General features: G+C 34.6%; 2 protein-coding genes across 4 annotated transcripts; both read right to left on the bottom strand.

Moving 5' to 3' along the window:
* Positions 1-11,053: 11,053 nt before the first annotated feature.
* LOC123676443 (gustatory receptor for sugar taste 43a-like) lies at positions 11,054-18,168 on the bottom strand. Of its 3 annotated transcripts, XM_045612323.1 has the most exons (9): positions 18,035-18,168; positions 16,934-17,184; positions 15,101-15,294; positions 14,587-15,004; positions 13,752-13,849; positions 12,619-12,786; positions 12,496-12,564; positions 11,342-11,431; positions 11,054-11,267 (listed from the first exon to the last, which is right to left on the bottom strand). In XM_045612323.1, exons 2-9 carry the CDS (start codon positions 17,118-17,120, stop codon positions 11,169-11,171), a joined length of 1,323 nt encoding a protein of 440 aa, XP_045468279.1. In that variant the 5' UTR covers positions 17,121-17,184; positions 18,035-18,168; the 3' UTR covers positions 11,054-11,168. The 3 variants fall into 3 exon arrangements, with proteins under 3 accessions (XP_045468279.1, XP_045468281.1, XP_045468280.1); XM_045612325.1 differs by lacking the exon at positions 18,035-18,168 and having other exon boundaries at positions 15,206-15,294; positions 16,934-17,704; XM_045612324.1 differs by lacking the exons at positions 11,342-11,431; positions 18,035-18,168 and having other exon boundaries at positions 16,934-17,704.
* Positions 17,854-19,038, bottom strand: LOC123676445 (ras-like GTP-binding protein Rho1). Its single transcript, XM_045612326.1, has one exon. It carries the CDS (start codon positions 18,923-18,925, stop codon positions 18,341-18,343), a length of 585 nt encoding a protein of 194 aa, XP_045468282.1. The 5' UTR covers positions 18,926-19,038; the 3' UTR covers positions 17,854-18,340.
* Between the last annotated feature and the right edge of the window lie 3,654 nt (positions 19,039-22,692).

Here is a 22,692-nt window from a genome sequence, read left to right on the forward strand (position 1 = left end):
CTCCAAATTAGACGTGCTAGTATACTCATTTGCTGTCGTTTGAGCCCTATTTAGTGATAACCAGAAACCAATAGTTTACGAGATATTTGAGTTTTTTTAATTTTAAGAAGATAACTTACTTCATTTTTCTTCAATTATTTCTACGCTGACCAAATTTGATTAAAATTTTGGATTATTTTCGTGGCCAGCGAGAAGTCCGGATCTAACAACGTTAGACTAGACGAAGCATTTGAAAGTAAATCTCAGGCAGGAAAGTAACAATTGGAGAAATAAGAAAAAGAACACGTGCTTGTATAAGGAATGATGGAAGTCATTTCAAACATATAAATCAAATAATTTGACAACTTTGTGTCTAATCCTTCACAATAATATATCTGTATGATATATTTAGTTTATTTTGTCTTGGAATATATTCCAATTCTTAAAATGACAAATTTCTTACTTGCAATTTTGTTGAGGTGGATGTACACGTGGTAAGTTTGTAAATTTAATAATTTAGTTGAACTATAAGGCACTGAGGAGGAAAAATTGTATTATTAAATACAAAAATTCCGAAACGTACGTCTGTCTTTATGTTAATTTAGTTGTTCAATTTATTAACCGTTTGCTCAATTTGTACAGTTTCAGTCATTTTGAATTTCTTTTTTTGGTCGATTATTAAATTTGTCATTTTTAGAATTGGCATATATTCCAAGACAAAATAAACTAAATATATCATACAGATATATTATTGTGAAGGATTAGACACAAAGTTGTCAAATTATTTGATTTATATTGAATATCCTTTATCAAGAAGACTCATTAAACTTTTATAATTTCAAACATAATTTATAAATACATTTTTTACAGAAATTCTGAGTTTAATTGCAATGAAAAAATATTTAATTCATAAATTTTCTTTCTTTGCTCCTTTCCCCTTTTAAATCAAAATCTTCTAAAACAAAACTAGTGCATGCATTCTAACGAAAACTTTTTTAGGAAATAAAGAAGGAATTTGGCAAGTTATTAAAATAATTTGCTGGCAAATTTTCATGAGAAACTTACTATTCTATTCTTCATGTGCCAACTTTCAAATGAAACTTATTCTTATTCAACATCTAATACAACATAATTTTGCCTTTTTCATACACATCATAATATCATCTGATGAAAATGATCAAAAATTCAAATCAAACTTGGTCATCTTAGAACAAATTGGCAGAAAATGATATAACGTCAGAAATTTTTCAAAAACACAAGAACTCAAATAATATGGAAACTGTTGATTTTCGTTTATCAATAAATATGTCTCAATCGACAGCAAATGATCGATACTAACACATCCTTCAAGGTTGACGTCTACATTGGAAAAACCCTGTATATTCTATTTATAGCTCTCAACTAAATTTTCTCTGATTATGATTGATTAATAATTGAATTATGTAAAGAGACATTCTCCAAAACCTTGCTTGTGACTCTTGTGAGTTGTGAGAACAAGTGAGGTTACTTTCTGTACAAGTACAATGACTACGGTACATTGAAGCTTCGATCTCTATTCCTAACACACCTTTTTCTAAAACAGTGGAATCCTAATGGACGTTCTACCTTATCCACTGCTGTTTGGAATATACCAGTCATGGACTCCTTTATCCCGATATGAAAGGGGTTAACTAACGGGAATTGGGAGTGCCTATCATCTTTCGTGGCCTTTTAGAAAGGCCTGAAAGGCTGAATAGACATTTAGGTGGAGATTGAGTAGTACAGTGCACCATTCACTGATGCTCGTATTCAATTTAAAGTGTGCAACAAGTGCTTCGAGTAGTGGAACAAATCACGGATGGATATAACCGCAAACAAGTCACAGGGGATGTGTTCTTGGATGTAGCCAAAGTGTTTGATAAAGTATGGCACAAAGGACTGCTATACAAACTGCTTGCGGCAGGTTTCCCACTATCCATGGTCCAACTTTTAGCTTCTAACCTTCATTCTTGCAAGTTTAGAGCCAGAGTTGAAGGAGTATTGTCTTCAGAGAGGTCTCTTTCAGGCGGAGTTCCGCAAGGATCTCTGCTGTCTCCAATATTGTTCACAATATTGTATGTATCCGACAAGCTAAAAAAGAAGAAAACCTCCATGGCACTGTACGCTGACGACACCGCCATTCTTGATAGTTCTTGGTGTCCCAAAATGGCAACGAGGTACCTACAAGAAGCCATCTACACACTTCTTGGTTTGCTCGATGGAGAATTGGAGTACCTACACCCTGAGAAGAGCGAAGCCGTTCTTTTCAGCCGAATGAAAAAAGATCCCCAAGGACACGTCGTAATGTTCGGTAGGAGGATCGAATGGAAAAACGAGGTCAAGTATCTGGGAATGTTACTTGACAAAAAGCTCACTTGGAATCAACACGTCATATCAGCTATAACGAAGGAAAAGACAGCAGCGGCAGCGTTGCAATCGCTGCTTCGTAAAAGCAGCAAGATGTCGCTTTCCAACAAGCTTCTTCTAAATACAGGTCCACCATTCGGCCGGTCATGTCTAACGCATGTCCGGCTTGGGGATACGCCTCAAAGATCCATCTGTAGAGACTTCAAGTCATGCAGAATACGATCCTGAGACGTACGGATACATGAAGACCTACAAATACCATTCCTAGACGACCATCTAAAAGATCTGAGCGTGAAGACCTTAGTAAAATGGAAAATCACGCAAACCCTGTTATAAGGAAGGCTAGCGACTATGATGAACAAGCTCCTAGGAAATACAAAAGACCGAAGATGGCACTTCCCTAGGAAGTGTGTGTTAAAGTCAAACTCTTACTGGCACAGAGATTGTGTAATGATTACACAAACTTTCTGAGTGGCATATTGCCATCTGCTAGAGCAGAGCGAAATAGCTCACTAGAGGAGAATTATATTGCGATTGAGCAGTAAAAGGCTAATAGCCTGACTGCAAAAGAGAAAGAAGTTTCAAGTTTCAAGCTTTCGACGCTTGTATCTGGTGGAAGAATCGTTGAAGTGCCATGTTCCTCTGATTAATCAGATGCACGATTCTATCTTCATAAAGTATATAACCTTTGATCAAACAATGGAAATTTTGTTTTGAGACTAGAGGGCTAGATTTTTTCAACGTGATTATGATATAAGTTGGTAATAGTCCATCGAAGTTTGCATGAATTTTCATCGTATACATTTACTATCTCATTTTAAAGGTCACACTTTCCATTGGTACGATTAGTAAATACAGAATACCTACTGAATACTGTAATAATAATAGTTTATTAAACATAAACATTGATCGCAGAGGCAAGAGCCTGTACGCGATTAATGTGATTTGTTGAAAAATGTGCTTGAGTTTGAAATATAAGACGTTTTCAAGGTTGAGTGTTCATGAAAAACAGGAAATTGATTATAATGGACGACCTACTACGAAATTTCTCCTATTTCATAAATAGAAAACTAATGAACAATATTCAATTTGCTCTGCAGCATTGTTTCTAAAAACTAGCAACAAGCCGCCACTACTAAGTACATAAAATTTCGGACCTTGACCATAAAATTGAGAATATTTATCCTTCATCTTCGGTTCCATTCCATCGCAGATACCATTTATGTGAGCCCCATGAAAAAAATTCCTCTCATCAGTTCCTCTAAAATTCTCTCTTTCTTGAAATTTTATCTCCAGTTTGATTTTCCGGTTCATCGACCTCATCCTACTCTTAACTGATCGAATGATGTTCCAGTATGCCATCTGCTGAGTTACGGTTACTGTATAGAAGATAAAGAGAGCACCATAATTTCTCGAAAATTGCAATCTAATATCTGCATTGCGATCGCCAAATTTGTATTCGGCTTCGTATATTACTCCCACCACACTAAAGGCCGCACTTATTGAGAAGGAAATTTTCGAGAATTTCCTGTCTTTATTTAGAGTTGACCATGGTTCCTTTAAGATGGTGTCGATCTGAAAAATTAAGGATATTCTCTGGAAAAAATTGGAGGAAATAAAATCAGAGTACTTCTAGACGCTTAGTTTCTCCTCGATTACTTAAAAAGCATATAACGTTCAAATAAAAATATTCAATTATTTGGAACAATTGAATCATTTTCGCTAGGTATATAAACGGTGTATAAATGACAGTGTAAAACTGAAACATGTTTTTTGTAATGAAGAATAGTACTGAGTCATGTAGTTTACATTCAGGGATGACGTTTGTATACCACATGCAGTGTCTTTCGGTGAACTTTTCAATGTTCGGAGATATTGCAGGCATGTGGCATTATTTTTTAAGGGAGCATTTAATTTCGGCTAACGCTTTGGAGGTCCCGAAAATGTTATAAGTGTATAAACAAAAAAATTGTGCTACAAAATTCCAGAAAATTCACGAAAAGTCCGAATTTTGTGATTAGAGTCCGATGAAATGAAAAGATGAAATTTATAGCGACAGTGTTAGTATTATTAGGTGTAGTAAAAGAAAACCATTATTCTTCCAATATATGGCTTTAGTTATCTGTACCTCAACTCATACAACGGTATAAGTTTGATCGGGTTCCACTAAAAGCGTTAGAAAGATGATTTCGTACTACAAAAACTTTTCTGACTGTGTTGTGATTGGTTGAGTCAGTTTAGTATGAGGGGGCGCAAAAGATGGACACTAGCAAAGAGGAAATAGGCTGTATTATAGTTTTTCTTCGATAAAAGCGAATATGCGAGCCAAGCGACTGAAAAAGTAAATAGTGTTCATGGTCCTCAGTCTCTAACAGAAAATCACGTGCAATTTTGGTTTTGTCGATCCTGTTCCGGTTTTTTCGATGTCTAAGATGCACCACGCAGTCACGCACTGGAAGGCCAATTGTCGAAAATGTCAATAAAATCAGCAACAACAAAGATATTTATTCCCATTATGGACATTGTAGATTCTGATCGTCATGAATGCGCTGTTTCGATTACTCAAGAGCTAAATATTACACAAATAACTGTATGCTTGGTACCACACGAGTTAACGCGAAAAAAACTCGAAGACCGTATTTCCATCTGCGAAACGTTGTTAAATCGCAACAAAATCGACCCATTTTTGAATCGGTTGGTGACTGGTGAGAAAAGTGGATCATTTACGACAACGTCAAGCGGAAACGGACATGGTTACTATCATTATCATTTTAAACATAAATATAACAATATAGGTGTATAAGCAAAAAAATTTTTTTCCATGTACGCAGAAAGCATGGTTAATAAATGTGCGAGTTGCGCTAGCCACATAGGAAACGGAAAAATGCTATCGCTTACTTTGCAGCTCATGTGAACCGAGATTAAGGCCAACAACTGAAGGGATATATAGCGATTTATCATAAGTAATATCATAAGGGCATCTAATTTTTCCGAAAAGAATCGAAAAAACACTTTGCTAAGTAATATTTTGACAAGAAGCATGAGTGCTGGTGTCAACAAAAATCCGAGTCGAAGACGAGGATTTTTGCACTTGCACGAATGCTTTTTGTCAAAAAATATAACTTTGCAATGTGTTTTTTCGATTTTTTTCACAGGAAAAATTAGATGCCCGAATGGTATTTGACAAGACTATTTCCTGAGTAACAGATTATTCTGCATGCATTACCTATGTATAGGTATTAATTTGAAAACTGAAAAACATATACTCAATTTTATTTCATCCAAAATACTACAAATTTGATTATTTATGGCACAATTAAAATATAAATTGCAATTTTGGTACACGGTAGGGGTATTCTTTGAAACTTTTGTTGATTCATTGAAGATGTGGGGTGTAGGTACATCATTAATGTAATCTGTTGAGTGAGAAGCGGGAGGAGTGACTGCAGGATCTTCTGTTTTCTGCTTTTTGGCTGGAGGTTCTGAGGCGTCACTTCTAAGGGTGTTTATGATGTTGGAGTAGTGCTCATTATCCATTTGCAGATAAGGTTTAATTGAGTTGGCTGAACTGTGGCCAGTAATTTTAATTAATTGTTGTTCACCTACCCCTGCTTTAGCTAAGTTACTGACTGCTGTCGACCGCATAGAGTGGTTTGTTATTTTTCTTCCTTTTGTATTCAATCCTGCCTTCTCTGCCGCTTCTTTAGTCCATTTCGAAAGTTCATTTTTTCCCACTGTAGTGTTTTTGTACCATCCACTTGAAAGTTCTTTGTTCCATGATGGGTTAATCGTTAAGAATAATCTATCAGTTGTTATTCTAGATGAACATTTAACCATCAGAATTTTAAATAGGCGGACTGGACAAAAGGTTGGGTTCTTCGTGTTAGGGACCAGCCATTTACGTTCGGCCATTTTTTTTTCTCCACCCTGTGCCGTTTTATTGAAGAGAGGATTATATTCTACTCTTCCTTAAAAGTTGGATTTTTGAAAATCAGTTATTTGAAAAAATGTGTATTCTACCTGTTTTTATCCCAGAATTATCCACTTCCTCTTTAAAATAATGAACTTTGCAGTTTACTGCTTCTCCACCTCTCCAGGCAAGTTCCACTGAAGCGATATGGTAAAATTTCCGTTGGAGTCCTGCTGGAGTGTTTTCATCCCATAATGAAACCATTGCATAATACTCATCCAATTTCAATGAAGCAGAGCTGCACTTCCTTTTATTTGCACACGTCTGCAAATTCCTTCTTTTCGCATTACTCATAGTTCTTTGCTTTGCAGAATGTCATGAACTGTTTCCATATTGAAGTATGAGTTCTGAGGGTATTATACGGTATACTTTTCTCAATCGCCAGATCAATATTAGACAAAGAATCGCTTCCAAAGCGACTCATTTTCACGCTGACTAACTAGCACTTGACAATAAAATCAGAAAAAATTGTTGAGCGTCGTTTTCTGGTGTCCTTGGAGATTATAATTACGTTTGTTTTCAAAGGTATTGAAATTTTTGGTGACAACAACTGTCAAGTTTTGCCGCGGGTAAACGCGAATAAACTGCTGACAGGTCCTGCCAAACAGTTTTTCCACCTAAAAACCATTTGTAATTCAAAATTGCGCGTTTCTGATTGGTGCAAATTACGACGAGGGAAATAGTCGAACCAATACATTTTTAATATTACTACAAATTACCAAGCTCCTATAGAAAACACGTTACATAGTTAAAGATAACTCTCACTTTGTTCAGGCTCTGTAAAATTCCAAAAAGGTGTTGTACTGTATTGGAGCTCATAAGAATTCCCAATAAGATATTCAGAGTTACTGTCATCATATCGAAGATATTTATATAAAGGTCTATTGTTCCCCTGACTCTTGCGAAATCTTTACCACAAGCTGTGATATCACACCATAGACCAAATATAGATAGACTGACTAAAAAAAAGACAGAAAAAGTAGATGTAAAGAACACATTTTTTTAACTTGCCTAAGAGAAAGGCAACGAAATAGCTGTAGATAACGTATTTTCTGGAACTCTTCAGAAGAAAACCTTCCTTTTTCTTTTGAATACTAAAAGGAGCTCCTCCTAAGTACCTGAGTGCTGAAATCATGGGCTTACAGTATAGAAACACGTTTTCAGACACGATCGTTTCAAGCATGTTGAACAATCTGGGAGAAATATACAATTTCTATCAATTCTCAAATGAGTTTTTTATTTGAACAGGAAAATAAACGAAACGCTGAAAAGAATCTGGAAAGGACATTGATTGATGAACAGTGGCTCGGATAATTGAAAGGAGGAGCCTTGAAAATGAGCTAGTATTGAAATTTGAGGTATTCAGGAAGTCTTTATATTTCCGAATAGCAATTGCTATTATTATTATTGTGTTGAAGAAATGAAGGGGAAATTTTTATCAGGGATCAATAAAGTAGATGAAATAAAAATATTTGTGGTTTTTCGTAACATAATCATTAAATTCGAGAGAACGAATGATCAAGACACAGTTCTGAACATTTTACATAATTGTTCTTTATTTCATGATGCTGAAATAGTAATTTACGTAACAAGTCCGGAAATTAGGGTTTTTTTGGACGAATAGACAAAATTCCAGGACTCGCTAACGCTCGTCCTGGAAGTCTGTGTGTCCAAAACAAACCATTTTCGGGCGTGTTGCGTACAATATTTTTTTGGCAACCCTGTAAAATAACACTATCGCTGCTGCTTTCCATATTTTATTGCGATTGCGATAAAAAAACATGCAAATTTTTGACAACTAATTTCATATGAACTGTCATCCGTTATCTCGGTTGCTATGGATTCTATGATTCTTTTCCGGCCTAGTCCGGGAAGTACGTACTTTCCGGACTAGGCCGGGAAATGCTACTTTCTCAGAGAAATGGGAAGTGAGCACTTCCCGGACGGTTGCCGAAAAAAACTATTTTGAAAAGAATTGATCCATCAATCAATGTCGTTCCTAGACTCTTTCTAGCCCATTCGTTTATTTTCCTTTCTCTCGCTATGATCTTTTTCGAATTCCAAAGTAACTAGGAAGTGATGTTTGTGGAGGCAAATATTTTATATATATTGATAATAAAAGATTTTTTCGATTCTCGACTGTTGACCCTCAATTATGAAAAAACGTGCTTTTCTGTCACCTCTGTCGGAATGCCCAATTTGCAAATGTTATCATTTGGAGAATGCGGCTGTTCACGTGAGATCAATGCAGTGTATAAATTCAAATACTTGGGTTTTGTGTGGATGCTCATCTTAGATGGAATAATCAGGTTGACCATCTGGTGAATGAGTTGCGCATGCTTGTCCCGAAGTTCAAGAATTTAAGAGAATTTTGCGATTTAGAGCTGCTGAGGAGGCTCTACATTGTTCTGGTCCAGCCTCATCTGCTTTATGGAATATTGGGATGGGGTGCAGTTGTAAAAAATCACTTGGAAAAACTAGAAGTGACACAAAAATGGTTGATCAAGAAAATTTTTCGGAAGCCTTTTTTATTTTCGACAGAGCGCTTGTTCGCCGAGAGTGGAATTATGGACCTGCGAAAACTATTTTTCTTGACTCTGACAATTCACCAGAGAAAGAACTTAATGACAGTAAGCTTCAATGATCATCAATATAGTACCAGAAATAGAGGAAATAGGATTATTTTTCCGCGAACAATAAAAACGATAGGTCAGAGGTCACATACGTACCTAGCCCTAGCCCCCTCTATTTACAATAAGGTTCCAACAACAATAAAAAATTCTGCAACTCTTAATGAATTCAAGAGGAAAATCAAAAATTGGTTGAAAATTATGTCGGCAGGAGAAATGCTCAGTATAAAAAATTCATTTGTTCATGTTTAGATAATGTGCCTGCTCGCTCAGTTTTTCTTTCCTTTCAAGATGAGATGTTTTTTCTTTTTCTATATCATCTGGATTTGTTTCTCTTTGAGTGTCCTTTTGTTTTTGAGTGAATGAAATAATAATTTCCCACACAAGGCAGATCCAGTGGCTTCCCATTGGATGTGCCTTCGGAAAGGTATATATTTTTTTCTAATGTTTTTTTGACATTTTGAGGGTTAAAGGAACTCTTGTTAGTTCAATTAGTACATAATGTTGTAAGAAAGTGGGTCAAATGAACATTTTAATTATTATTATAATGAACTGGAAAAAAATGGGTTTTCGAGGTATGACCCACCAATTTTTAAAGTCTAATTCGAATAATAGAAAGCACTACATACCATAAATGGAGAGTGACAAGAAGGAGATTTACATGCAATATTTTATGTATGTGCATAATTTGAAATATGTGAATCTCAAGTCGAAACAGGTACTTTATGTTTGCGGATGATACTGTGCTGGTGCTTTCCTCACATGATTCAAAAAAATGTGAATGTGATGAACTGCGATCTCAAACTTCATTATGAATGGCTATGTATTTTAATAAACTGAGTAGAGTATTAATCTATACATATAAAGCAGTATCGTATGTTGTTTAGTCAAAAAATCAAACCAATCTGTGATATAGATGTTATCACGACTAAATTCAGAATTATGTCTGTGGTAGAATATAAGTATTTACTAATTAGGTCTAATTCTAGATCACAAGTTGAGTTGGCGTCCTCATTTAGAAATCTGATGAAGAAGATTCCTCCAATGGTAGGAGCTGTGATAATATGTTTTTTTTATTAGATTTTTCATCGAGAAAATTACTGCATAATGGCTTAATAGATTGTCAGCTGGGGTATTCAATTCCCTCCTGGGGAAAAGCTGCAAAATATTCGATAGAGAAAATTCAAAGAGCACAGAATACATTTGGACTTTCGAAGTTCTTCGGTGTTAAATATAAATAAATTGGAAAAAATAGAACAAACAAAATTAATTCACCAGATAAAGAATAATTCATCAAAGACACAAACTATGTGCCCAGCGAAAACATAACTACAATATAAGGAACAAAAATGACTTAAAGAAAAAGTTCGCGAGAACACTTGTATGTCAAAATTCTCCAATATATCAGAAGCTTTGAGGCTTCAATTACCATAGTTAGAAAGATCCGTTTTGGGTCAAATATACGCCATTTGTTCGATAACTTGTTGCCATTTTGGTAATATCATAATGCCTCTCTCATAGAAGCCCTAATCCCTATTGGCCAAAAATGGAGACAGTCGATTTTCACAAGCCTTTATTGAGCAGCAAAATTGTTCGCCATAGACGGAAACAGATAGTGATCACTTGGTGCCAGATCAAGATAATAAGGTGGATGCATAAGAACCTCCTAACCAAGCTCCCGGAGCTTCTTGCGTGTCACTATCGATGTGTGTAGCCTGGCGTTGTCTTGATGGAACAGTTCCTATCCTATTGGCTGAAGTTGGCCGCTTTTGGACGATTGCTTCCTTTAGACGGTCCAATTCCGTTTAGAACACGACCGTTTTCACTTGACGTTGTCGTAAGTGATTACTCGTCACCAACCGCTTCAAAAATGGGTTGATTTTGTTGCGATTCAGTAGCGATTCGCAGATGGAAATTCGGTCCATGATTTCACGAATTTCACGAACTGGCACATGGATGAATGAGCACTTAATTTGATTCTATATTCAGCTTGAATTTTCTAAGGTTCTGAATATGCTTTCTTCGAAACTTGCCTGTGTGTGAATTATCTTCATTTTCATGAAATCAGGTATGAAACTAATAAAATTGATGGTATATTAAGTAATCTTTATTTTGTGATAAAAACGCATCAATAATTTTCTTATAAATGTCCATCTCATCCAATCAGTAAAACATACGAAATATAATGTTTATTCCCTTTTCTTCTAATGAGGCGATTCAGTTGTCTGAGTAGCTATAACAGGAATGGAATTATCATTCAATTGTACCAAAATTACCAAATATGTGGTCACTGCTCCAGTGATCTGAAATTTATATACTCAATGAGAATAAATCACATAAAAAATATAATTTATTTGAAATTTGAAAAAACCCTCACCGAAGCAAGAATTGATCTGTTAATGTTGGCTATACCGCATGTTGAGAATTTAACTTTGCAGGTATTTATTTGCAGAGCGAGGACCTTCAGCTGAAATTTGGAATTACATTTTAAAATTCCAGCAATAAAGTGAGCATTAAATTAATTATAGGTACGGGGTATGAAAAATAGAAAAAATATCAAACCCATCAATGTATCAAGTAGTAAAATTAGTATTTCTGTGATTATTTCGTCCAAATTTGAAAAATTCATACATCAAATAATTAAAATATTCCAAATTCGTGTTACAGGGTGTTCCATTGGTAAATGTACATAAGTTAACCTGTGGTAGGGCTACCCTAGACGAGTCCAAAAAACCTTTATGAACCTGGGTTATGAATTCACCAATATTTTCGATTCCTAACTTTTGAACCACTCAGTATATTCGATTGATATTTGGAACGCGCAATTCAATCCATTAGGTCCATCGATTAATCTTCAAACTAATTAAAAAAAAAAGTCAGGTCCGTTTTAGAAAAATATGGGACATCTATAAAGCCGAGATTCAACACTTTGTATAGTGGAATATTGGAATTTCATGGAAATATTCGGAAAGAGAAGAAATTTTTCAATTTCACTAACTTCTCAGAAAAGTCGTATAGTGAGATTAAATTGAAAAATATTCATGTTTCGCTGATTGAATATTTGTACCTGATATTCTGACAAATATTCTTAAGTATTTTCCAGAAACGCATGGCTTGGGTTGTGAAAAATGAGCAACAATGAATAACTAAACACAAAAATGAACAAATAAAACATTCAAAAAAAATCAAAGATGTCGCTCGAAAGGACAATCATTTTGCTCGAAATTCGTAAAGTTCGTAAGGACGCGGACGCCTGCTCTTCGATTTTTTTTCCTATGAGATGATATTGTGCCCTCAATAAATAAAGACACTTTTTTTATTTGTTGTTGATCTATCGTGATGGAAATGTTCTCCCTGCTTATAATTTTGGTCTTCTGGATGTTCGAGTTCAGATCAACATACATATTTGGCTGCATGAATTAATTCAATAATTGAAAAAAAGTGATTTCAACATAAATAAAACTGGAATCGAACATGCCTGAATATCACAAAAATATTTAATTTATATGTATATTAGGAAACACTGTTTACCTTATGCATAGTTCCGTAATCGTAGTCATTCTCAAGATGTTGGCAAAGAAGGTAATTAATTTTGTCGTACTAAAATTAATGAGAATTTATATCACTATATGTACACTTTTTATTGAAATTTACCTCTATAACACAACGGTATGAAGCTTCGACAATAATCAGAAGCCGACTTGTATGGGTAAAAAGCCAAACAACTTCAAGAATTGAAAAAACCATCGCCTTTTCGGAGGTGTTCGATAGCATGAAGTAAGGTGTTCCAATCAATTGAAGGAAACAGCTTAAAAGAATTAACTGAAAAGAAATGTATAAACATAACCAATTATAAAACAATAAATGAAGCTGATCAAAATAAAATTCGGTTTTTCAAATGGCTGTATTTTCGATAATAATAGTGTATCTCAATTTGCAAAAAACCTTTTTGAAGCTTGAAGTTATATCTCATGATGAAAACATTTTACAAGCAACGTGTACCGCTGAATCCTAATGAATACAGTATCTAAAATTTCTGTGAAATTTTTTCAGTTTTTATTTTTGGCATACAGACTTGGAAATTTTTTTCCAGCTGAACCACTATATGGCTCAGATAACTTGTTCATTCAGCTTCAATATACTTTTTTCAAAATTTCGATTGCGAGCACTTCTCGCTTAAATATCGAACTTTGAATTGAGAAGGACCTTTTTGTCTTAAACCATCAATATCTCACCAATCAATGATGGCATAGAAAATTCAAGGGATGTTTTGAAATCTTGAACGAATTCTCCACAAGAAATATGAGTGTCAAAAAAAATTAGGACGAATGAACAGACATTTCAACTAGTGATAAGATTGAAATCACTGTTTTGATATTGTCCGATAAAGCCAGAGTTCAGATGAAATTTGAATGGACTTTGCACTAAAGAACACACTACATATGAATATCTGGCCAATCGAACAATACACGTATTCCTTCGATTTTGTGCCAGTTAACATTTGCTTATAGAGCATATAGAGAATAGAAAATAGATATAGATATCTTTGGCGAATAAAGAAGTCGATTTTTATGAATACATTGAAAAAAATGTTCATCTTTGGACTATTCATTACTGTGAGTGTATTCTCTCGGTATTGGTCTGTACTTTGAAAGTGAATAAATTTTGATTATTGAAAAAATATTTTATATTGGATTTATCAAATTTCCGCTACTTAATTAACATTGTAGTAAGGAGATGAAGTATATTAGACGAATATTAGATGAATTATATCGATGCAATCTTACCAAAAGTGGTAAACCATACCATTCATTAATTAGGTTCACTGCCCCAAACAGTATTCTATGTACATGAATCAATATCTTTGCCTTATCTGTTGTGAGAACTGAAATGAATGATACTTCAATTAAAATAATTGGAAGAAAGCACCGAAATAGCAGGAGATTCTGAGCGCTCATTCACTCAAACATACATATAAATGAAATGTGGTTTTTAGTGGTACAATCACCATGAAATTTGGCTTGAAAATTCGATTGATTATTTCAAAGATTTGTTCCTGCAAACTGAATTTCGACTTAGTCGGATCTGTTATTATAGAAATTTTGGGTTTTTCCATGTTCTGAATGGTTTTTTATCAAGCTTGAAATTGTCAGCATAATTGTGGCATATTGTAATTATAATTGAAACTGCATGTAAAATTTTAATTTGGATCTGTCGTTTTTCGATATTATGCGAAAATATTCTATGTTTGTGATTTGATTTCGTGATTAACACCAGATTCAGTAGAAATCTTGAAATTGATATTCTATTTTTGAATGCAAAACCACCTCAATCGAATTCTTAGTTTTTTATTACCAGGAGAACAAAATTCCGAATAGCTATACTTACGGAAACCTCACTAAAATTTTGTTCATTAACGAGCTTGATCGCGGCATTCGAGATCGAGAGTTAGAGTGTATACGGGTGGCCGAACATAATTGATTATGCTCATAGATTCGTCATCAGTGAGTAGAACCTTATCGTTCGAGACCATCGTGATAAAAAAATGTTCTGCTCGGGAACGAGCGCTCAAAATAATGGTAATATGCTTGAGACTAATTTTGTAAAAACCCTTCAACTCACCATTCCTTTTCAAGAAGTTTCCTTCGCTATTTCTTCCCATATTATCGAGAGAAAAAACACTATGCTTAATTCCTTCGCCTGGTACAACACTGTTGTTTGAAGACAACTTAACATTCGGAAGTTTTTCCTTAACTTGTACGTAAAGTGACAAGTCTTCATTAAATGCCATAACGCAGAGTTTAACGAAGTACGTCATGTGCCAATAACATATCTCTTGTGTCCAAGAAACGACGTATAGAATGTAAACAGGAATATTGTGCCATAGGTTAATTGAAGAAGGTTTTCCTCTAGTTTGAATGACCCAACCTATGAAATCGTAAGTGAGAACGCTGATGAATATGAAGTAAGATACTAAAGATATGACAAAAGATGATCTTCTTTGGTTCTTCTTGTCAGAAGCTGGTAATCTCAAGTGAACCTTGAAAAAATATATGCAAGATTAATACCGTTTTTGCAGTGTTTTAATGCTGACTATCATCAGTTCTGTCCATCGGCTATCTGAGTTTCAGTTTACCTCATTCAAAGAATCGAGTATGAGAAAAAATTTGTCTATCTTGAATGGCGATATGAATATTCCCAAAATCACGATAAGGATCATCAATCCAAGATCACAACATACCACATAAGAACCCTTCGTGTCCTTTATTCTCAGGGAATATTCTGGAGTGGCTTTCAAATCACGGACCAAACCAGTTATGGCAGAAACAGCTGAAAAAGAGGATTTTTGAAGTATTCCAGTGGCGGCTAGTGAGAGTAGATATGAGATGGTGATGCACATCAGAAAAAAAAATTATTATTATTGTAATATACATATATATTTTAAGTTAACGGACAAAGTTTATCTAGTCTATCTAACTTTTCTTTGTCAGTTGCATAATAGTCATTGTAGAAATTTAATTAAACTAATAATTGATGATAATATGATAAAAATCCTTAAGGGCCAGTTGCACCGTTTGCCTAAACATAGATTAAAATTTAAACATCGATTAATTTCTGATTTCTCTTGAGAAATCAGAAAGTAATCAATACATACAAGTATACAACCAGTTATACCGGAAACAGACTTCTACCTCCTTATTTCAAATAGGCCATCTAGTATATTATTGCATCATTAGATAGATTTTTTGAAGACAATTCCGGCAATATGCCATACCTTGGGTGAAAACTCAACGGTTCATGAGTAAATGGGATTCTTATGACAAAAATAGTGCTGAATTTTTCGGCAGAAAAAGCTAATTTCGAAAAAATTTGTTTCTTCTTCGATTATGCAAATACGTAGTATTATAAGACTTATTGCGGTTATACCAAAAATATACAGGGGGCTCATAAGAAATTCTTGAACTTAGACAACTCAAATTCATCAAAACTTAAGATTTTCAAATCTCAAGATTTTCAAATAGGAATCTATATTTTTATTATTTCAGTTACTTGAGCAAACTCTATACCTAAAATGAAAACTGAGAGTTATCGAGGAAGTACCTTAAATGAGGAAAAACACAGAAAGAAATTAAAATTCGATGTTTGGATAACTAAATTTTACATTTCATAAATTATAATTGATTTTTCGTTGGGATTGTTGAGAATTCCATAAACCAATATCTACAATTTTCAATTATGAATAATTCATTACAATTCCTGAAATATCAAATTTAGTTATGGAAACATCGAATTTTAGTTTATTCTGTATTTTCCGGGAGTCATAGACTATTCCACACAGTTAGATTCCTGATTTAAAGTTCTTTCCCGATGACTTTTAAAGTATTCATTGTATAGGGTTGGCTTAAGTAACCCTCACTATTTTTGTACGTAAAATCGACTCAAATAATAAAGAATATTGGTTCTAAATTGAAAATCTTGAGTTTTGATGAATTTGAGTTGTCCAAGTTCATGATCTTCTGATAAACACTCTGTAGGTACATTTTTGGCCCAAACCGCGAACAGTCTTATAATACTACGTATTTGCAGAATCAAGAAAGAATTCATTAACTCAAGAACCGTTAAGTTTTTATCCCAGATATGGCATATTGCCGAAAATGTCGTCGAAAAAAACTATCTAATGATGCAATAATATACTGTGTGTGGCATTTGGAATAAGGAAGTAGTAGTCTGTTTCCGGTATAACCGGAAGTTGTGAGATCTGAAAATATTTCAAGCGGAAAGATCATTGTCTCAAACCCCAATGTGCAAATTTTCAGCTCAAAATTACGATTAGTTTTCCATGAACGTCTATAGGCCATCCCGGTGAATCACCCTGTATAAGGAATGTTCTCTTAACTAACTATAGGAGATGAGTTCCTAAGAAACTTGATACTACTTGTTATTCCCTAGAGTATTGATGAAGACTCACCTAATATTATGCCAAATAGGTAGCTATAAGCAACGTACAAGTACGAAATGCTGAGAATATAGTGTTGGCCAATTTTCTGATACTTCACTGGGGACAAACCAACAACTCTGCTGATAACCACAATGGGTTGTACGTAATGGAACATTTGTTCACTTATTACTACTTTCCATCGGTTAGTTTCTGCCATTCTTGTTTTGCAGTACTGCAATAGAGTCTTTCACGAGAAAATATATTCCAAACAGTGTGTGAATCTAGGAGGAAAATGTGCGGTTTCAAAACATCATAAAATATTCAGCGTTAACAACAGGGTAATAATAGACTGTAAAGGTGTCATGTATAAAAGTCTGATATATGAATTTTCTAAGTGTGAATGTTTTTATTGAACGTGTCTTTTGGATGGTGTATTTGAAGAGTATGTTACGTTTTCTGTTATGAGGTGACAATATTTTTGAGTAGCTGAGGAGTGAATGAAAGCTAAAGCATCCTCACGATTTTGACAATGTTTTGAAAGAAAACTGAGCGAGGTTTGGTTTTGGAATATTATCTACAATTTGTATCCTAAGATCGGCTATCATGTATGAAACTGAAAGTTTTCTTCGAAACATTACTCCTCCTGGTCCTAAAACCGGGGAGTTGTTCATTTGAGCTCTATACACCTTATTTTTAAATAATTTAAAACTTTTTTAAAAACACTTTTTTTCGAAAATAAACATATCTCCATTAAATATCTACAGTTTACACCTTGAAATGTGTTCAGGATCGAATAAAAACCCATTTGTACTTCAAACAGAGTTTTTCTCGGAAAATAAATGCTAGGCAATTTACTTCGAATTTGTCACATAAACAGATCGCTCAATAGTCAACATGTCTATCCTACTGGCATGAGAATTACCCCTCATTGAAGGCTAAGAATCAAGCAATCAAACTTCAAATAATTTATATCTCATCAACTATACTTACATATAATATACAGTGAAAGAATAGAAAACGGCAATGGAATAAATAAATACAAATTTAAAATTTGTGGTACTATTCCGGAATGTGTAGGAATCAAGTCGATTTTCTATTAAAAAAAATGCAATACTGTAATTTTCTTATTACCTATACACAATCCTGCTATTCAAGTACTTAAAACAAGAACTATTTTCTACTGCCAAATCCCAGTCTTTTTCACCTTCACTGTTTTTTCATAAACACTACTTCTCACTCACTCAAATTTTTATAAATAACACAGGACACAGGCACTATAGGAGTTTCTGACGTCTATCAAAGAACACACTCTGGTTCAGGTCATCTTGCTTCTAAATTAAAATGATCTTGTACTGCTGACCAAAGTGAAGAAAATCAGTATAATAGTTTCTGTTAGTATTTCTTGAGGTTTTTCTCACTTCACGTTAACATAAGATCCTATAAAAGAACGCAAGGTGTTCTTCTCATAACCTCTTTCTTTGTGGCAGCCTCAGCTGCTTTTCTAAACACTTCTCTCACACCTTCCATAGTTTTTGCAGAGCACTCAATATAGCCATCTGCTTTGATTTTCCTAGAAGCCTTAACTCCTTCTGAATAAGATACTGTGTCCATATCTCTTTGCTTCAAATCATCTACAATATCTTTATTATACCTCAAATCCAGTTTTGTAGCCACTAGAATAATCGGTACTGATGGACAAAAATGTTTTATTTCCGGGTACCACCTACTATATATGTTTTTTAGGGAGATAGGGCTGTCCACACTGAAGCACATGAGCACCACGTCGGTTCTTGGGTAAGATAAGGGTCTAAGTCTGTCGTAGTCTTCTTCGCCTGCTGTATCCCAAAGAGCGAAAGTGACCTCCTGCTCCCCATATTTCACAGTACAGAGGTAAGTTTCATGTATCGTTGGTAGATAGGACTCTGAGAATGTATTGTTGCAGAACGATGTCAGGAGAGATGTTTTGCCACAATAACCGTCTCCTACAACTACTAGTTTCTTAGGTATATCGGGTGGAATCATTACTGAACGTCGTCTTCCCAATAAACTTGAAGTTTGAACACATTCAAATGAAGTTGCCAGCGAAATTTCGGTGCAAAGATAAGATTGGCCTCTCCTCTGAGTCAACAATTATGCTATTCGTGAAATCCAATATTTACTATTGGATGAGATATACAGGGGGAGATATAACATTATCAGAGCAGTGGTTCTCAACATTCAGGTAACGTGAAATATTTTTCATTGTCAATACACTCAGAGTGTTCTTTTTTTGCCTGCCTGTCTACCAATTTATACCTACAACTCATTTAAGTTGGGCTCAAGATGTTGTTTGTTGATGATATGAGGTGTATGAGAGGGAGTTTCAGGATTTTTATATGAACTGTAATGACAGTTATGACGGTTTACTTTAACATTCAGAAAGAAAACATTCATCAGAGAAGCAAATGTTGGATAGAAATTGGCTATCATCCTGTATTCTTTCAATGAAAACTTTACATAGCGGTCATGATCATCTTAATTCAATTCGTGCGTTGATTTGATTTTATACAGGGTGGCCACTTTTTCAATGAGATTGTATTGGTAACTTTTAAACCATAAGAGTTAGAAGGTCGGTCAAATGGAACAAAAATTGCATTCATAGAAGCATTGTCAAGCAGTTCAAACAAATCGAGATTATCAGGGCCGGTTATTGAGATATCATAAGAAAAGTAAATTCTGTCATTTTGATTTTTCTTTTTTTCCCACTTTATTTCAAATATTATCAAATAATGTTACAGAAATTTTTTATTCGACAGTAAAATATCCTCAATTTTACGTAATCAGATTTCGTATCCAACGTTTCGTACTCTCTAGACCACCCTCAACCTCATTTTTTTCAATACGGACCTGCATATTTTATGACACTTTTCAAAATAACTTTTAACTCTAAATTCAACGATATATCATATAATGTCATTCGAACTTGATATTCAGGTGATTTTGACCCTTATCCAAATTTCTTTGGGTCGGATCTGTATTACATTTAGGTACCTTTAGTTTAATTAACAACATGCAATACATTTCGATGAGAAAATCAACTTACTCATCTTGAACTAAATGGAACATATCAGAATCAAATCAAGAAACAAGTAATAATTATTTACATATTTCAGTTCATATTAATTAGACGAATTATTATTTAATGAAAGAAAAATCGAATGATTATTCGAAAGTAAATAAAAATGAATGAAGTAAGTGTTCGAAATGTCCAACATTTTGTAAAATGCACTTAACGGTTCTGGAACCCATACTTCTTATACATTTGCTTATTTCGTCTTCTTGAATACCCTCCAATACATTCTCAATCTTCTCGCGAGAAATCACTATTGTTGGATTTGTCATTTGTTCCAGAGTCGAACTTTATTTTGACTCAGATATGAGTTTTGCAAGGCTTGGTATTCAAATTTAAAATTATTGTATTCGCATCTCTTGACTATTTTATTAACAGCAGTTTTTGATAAATTGCATTCACTACAGATCCGACTAACTCTTATGGTTCAAAAGTTACCAATACAATCCCATTTAACAAGTGGCCACCATGTATGGAAAAAACTTGTTTGTTTTGAAAATTCGATAAATAGTCATTCTATTGAGATAAGTGGGGACGGCTAATTTTGTTGTACTTAAAGTTCGATAGAATGCACTGAATTATCCTAATACTCCAATATTAATTAACTCATGATTAGTTTTCTATTTGCCAGTGTATCAGTTTCTTGAAATTACCGTACCAAATCCAGAATGAATTAGGTGTACAACTTTGCTTCTGACGTTTTGCAATAGATAGCTGTAGCAGTAAGTGGTAGTCGATATAAATAGATCGTAGATGTTATACAATAGCTTAAGTTATTGTAAACATAACGCCATCGAAATATTAGTCGATTTGTGTTTGCATCATAAAGTTTTACTCTATTAAACATGCCGGCTTACGAGCCAAATTCTTGTCATTTGCGGGAGGTTTTAATTTTCGGCTTTAACATGAGGAAATCTCCAGCTGAGGCTCACCGAATGCTCTCAAATCCATATGGTGAGGCCGCTATTAGTGAAAGATGCCGATAGTGGTTTCAACGCTTAAAAAACGGTGAGTTTGACATCGAAGATCAGCATGGCGGTGAAAGAGAGGTTTTCGAAGATGCAGAATTGGAGGCATCACTTGATCAAGACTAGTGTCAAAGGCAACAAGAATTGGCAGGATCATTGAAAGTGACGCAACAAGCCATTTCAAAAATCTTGAAAGTCATGGTAATGATTCAGAAACAAGGAAATTGGGTGTCGTACGAGTTGAAGCCGAGAGATGTTGAAGGCCGTTTGTTTGCTTGTGAACAGCAGCTTGCAAGGTAAAGACGGAAAGGCGTTTCGGCATCGCATTATGACTGGAGACGAGAAATGGGGTCTTTACTAAGCGCAGAAATTCATGGGGATATCTCGATCATGCTTCCTCATCGACGGCCAAACCAAATATTCAAGGTTCCTGGATTATGCTCAGTATCTACATGATAAAGTGATTTCACAGCATGACAATGCTCGACCCCATGTTGCGAAAGTGGTCAAGATATATTTGGAAACCTTGAAATTGGAAGTCCTACCCCACCCGCCGTATTCTCCTGACGTTGCTTCCTCGAACTATCACTTGTTTCGATCAATGGCATACGGCTTGGTTGACCAGCACTTCTGGTCTTATGAAGAAGTAAATAATTGGATCGATTCGTGGATCGGTCCAAAAGATGACCAGTTTTTTCAACGCAAGATTCGTACGCTGCCCGAAAGATGGGAGAAAGCAGTGGCCAGAGATGGACAAACGGCGGAAGCGTAGTTGTGCGTCTATATATTTTATTTTCATAATTTTTGAAATAAATAAAATTTCAACTCTTTCATCAATACTGTCGAAAAGTCTAGTTGAAGATAAGAATGATAGTATGTTTTTTAGGGAATTATTCAATATTGAAATTGAAATCACAATAGTTCGAGAGAATTGTTGAAAATGCATCTTCAAAACACCTGTTTTGGTTTGATATTTCTCTAATTCTGTGGTTATTCCGTTCATTCTTCCACATCTTGTAGAACAAAATCGTTCGAGAATATATCAGAAACGCACAGTTTTCATGGTTATATTTTATTATTATATGTTGGTACTCCGAACTTTCCGCCACGGCTTTATCTGTCAATTCATCAATTGGCCCTAAAGAAATCAGTTCTGCTAACCAACATTTTTCAATGCAAAAATCACTAAATGATATTCATGGAAATATTTCATTCATTTCAATAAAAATGCAATGAATTAGAGAAAATAATGTATATTACTCGTACAGAAGGCTCATTCTACCACTCGTTCATTCCAAAACTCGCCACTTCGCGGCTCGTTTTTGAATTTTGAACTCGTGGAAGAATATGATTGGCTTCTGCACTTGTATTATAATAGTTATTTATAATACAAGTGCAGAAGGCATTGATATTCTTCCACGAGTTCAAAATTCAAAAACGAGCCACGAAGTGGCGAGTTTTGGAATGAACGAGTGGTAGAATGAGCCTTGTGTACGAGTATTATACATTATTTTCTCTAATTCATTGCATTTTCATTGAAATTAATGAAATATTTCCATAAATATATTTTAGTGATTTTTGCATTGAAAAATGTTGGTTGGCAGAACTGATTTCTTTAAGGCAAATTGATGAATTGACAGATAAAGCCGTGGCGGAAAGTTCGGAGTACCAACATAGAATAATAAAATATAACCATGAAAACTGTGCGTTTC

This window comes from Harmonia axyridis, chromosome 3 (assembly GCF_914767665.1).
Source record: "Harmonia axyridis chromosome 3, icHarAxyr1.1, whole genome shotgun sequence".
Taxonomy (NCBI): domain Eukaryota; kingdom Metazoa; phylum Arthropoda; class Insecta; order Coleoptera; family Coccinellidae; genus Harmonia; species Harmonia axyridis.

Coding starts and splice junctions, on each gene's coding strand:
- LOC123676445 (XM_045612326.1), bottom strand. CDS start 18,925: ATGATTCCACCCGATATACCTAAGAAACTAGTAGTTGTAGGAGACGGT.
- LOC123676443 (XM_045612323.1), bottom strand. CDS start 17,120: ATGGCAGAAACTAACCGATGGAAAGTAGTAATAAGTGAACAAATGTTC. Junction 12,787..13,751: donor GGTATGGTTTACCACTTTTG/GTAAGATTGCAT, acceptor ATTTCTTTTCAG/TTAATTCTTTTAAGCTGTTT. Junction 12,565..12,618: donor CATACCGTTGTGTTATAGAG/GTAAATTTCAAT, acceptor CATTAATTTTAG/TACGACAAAATTAATTACCT.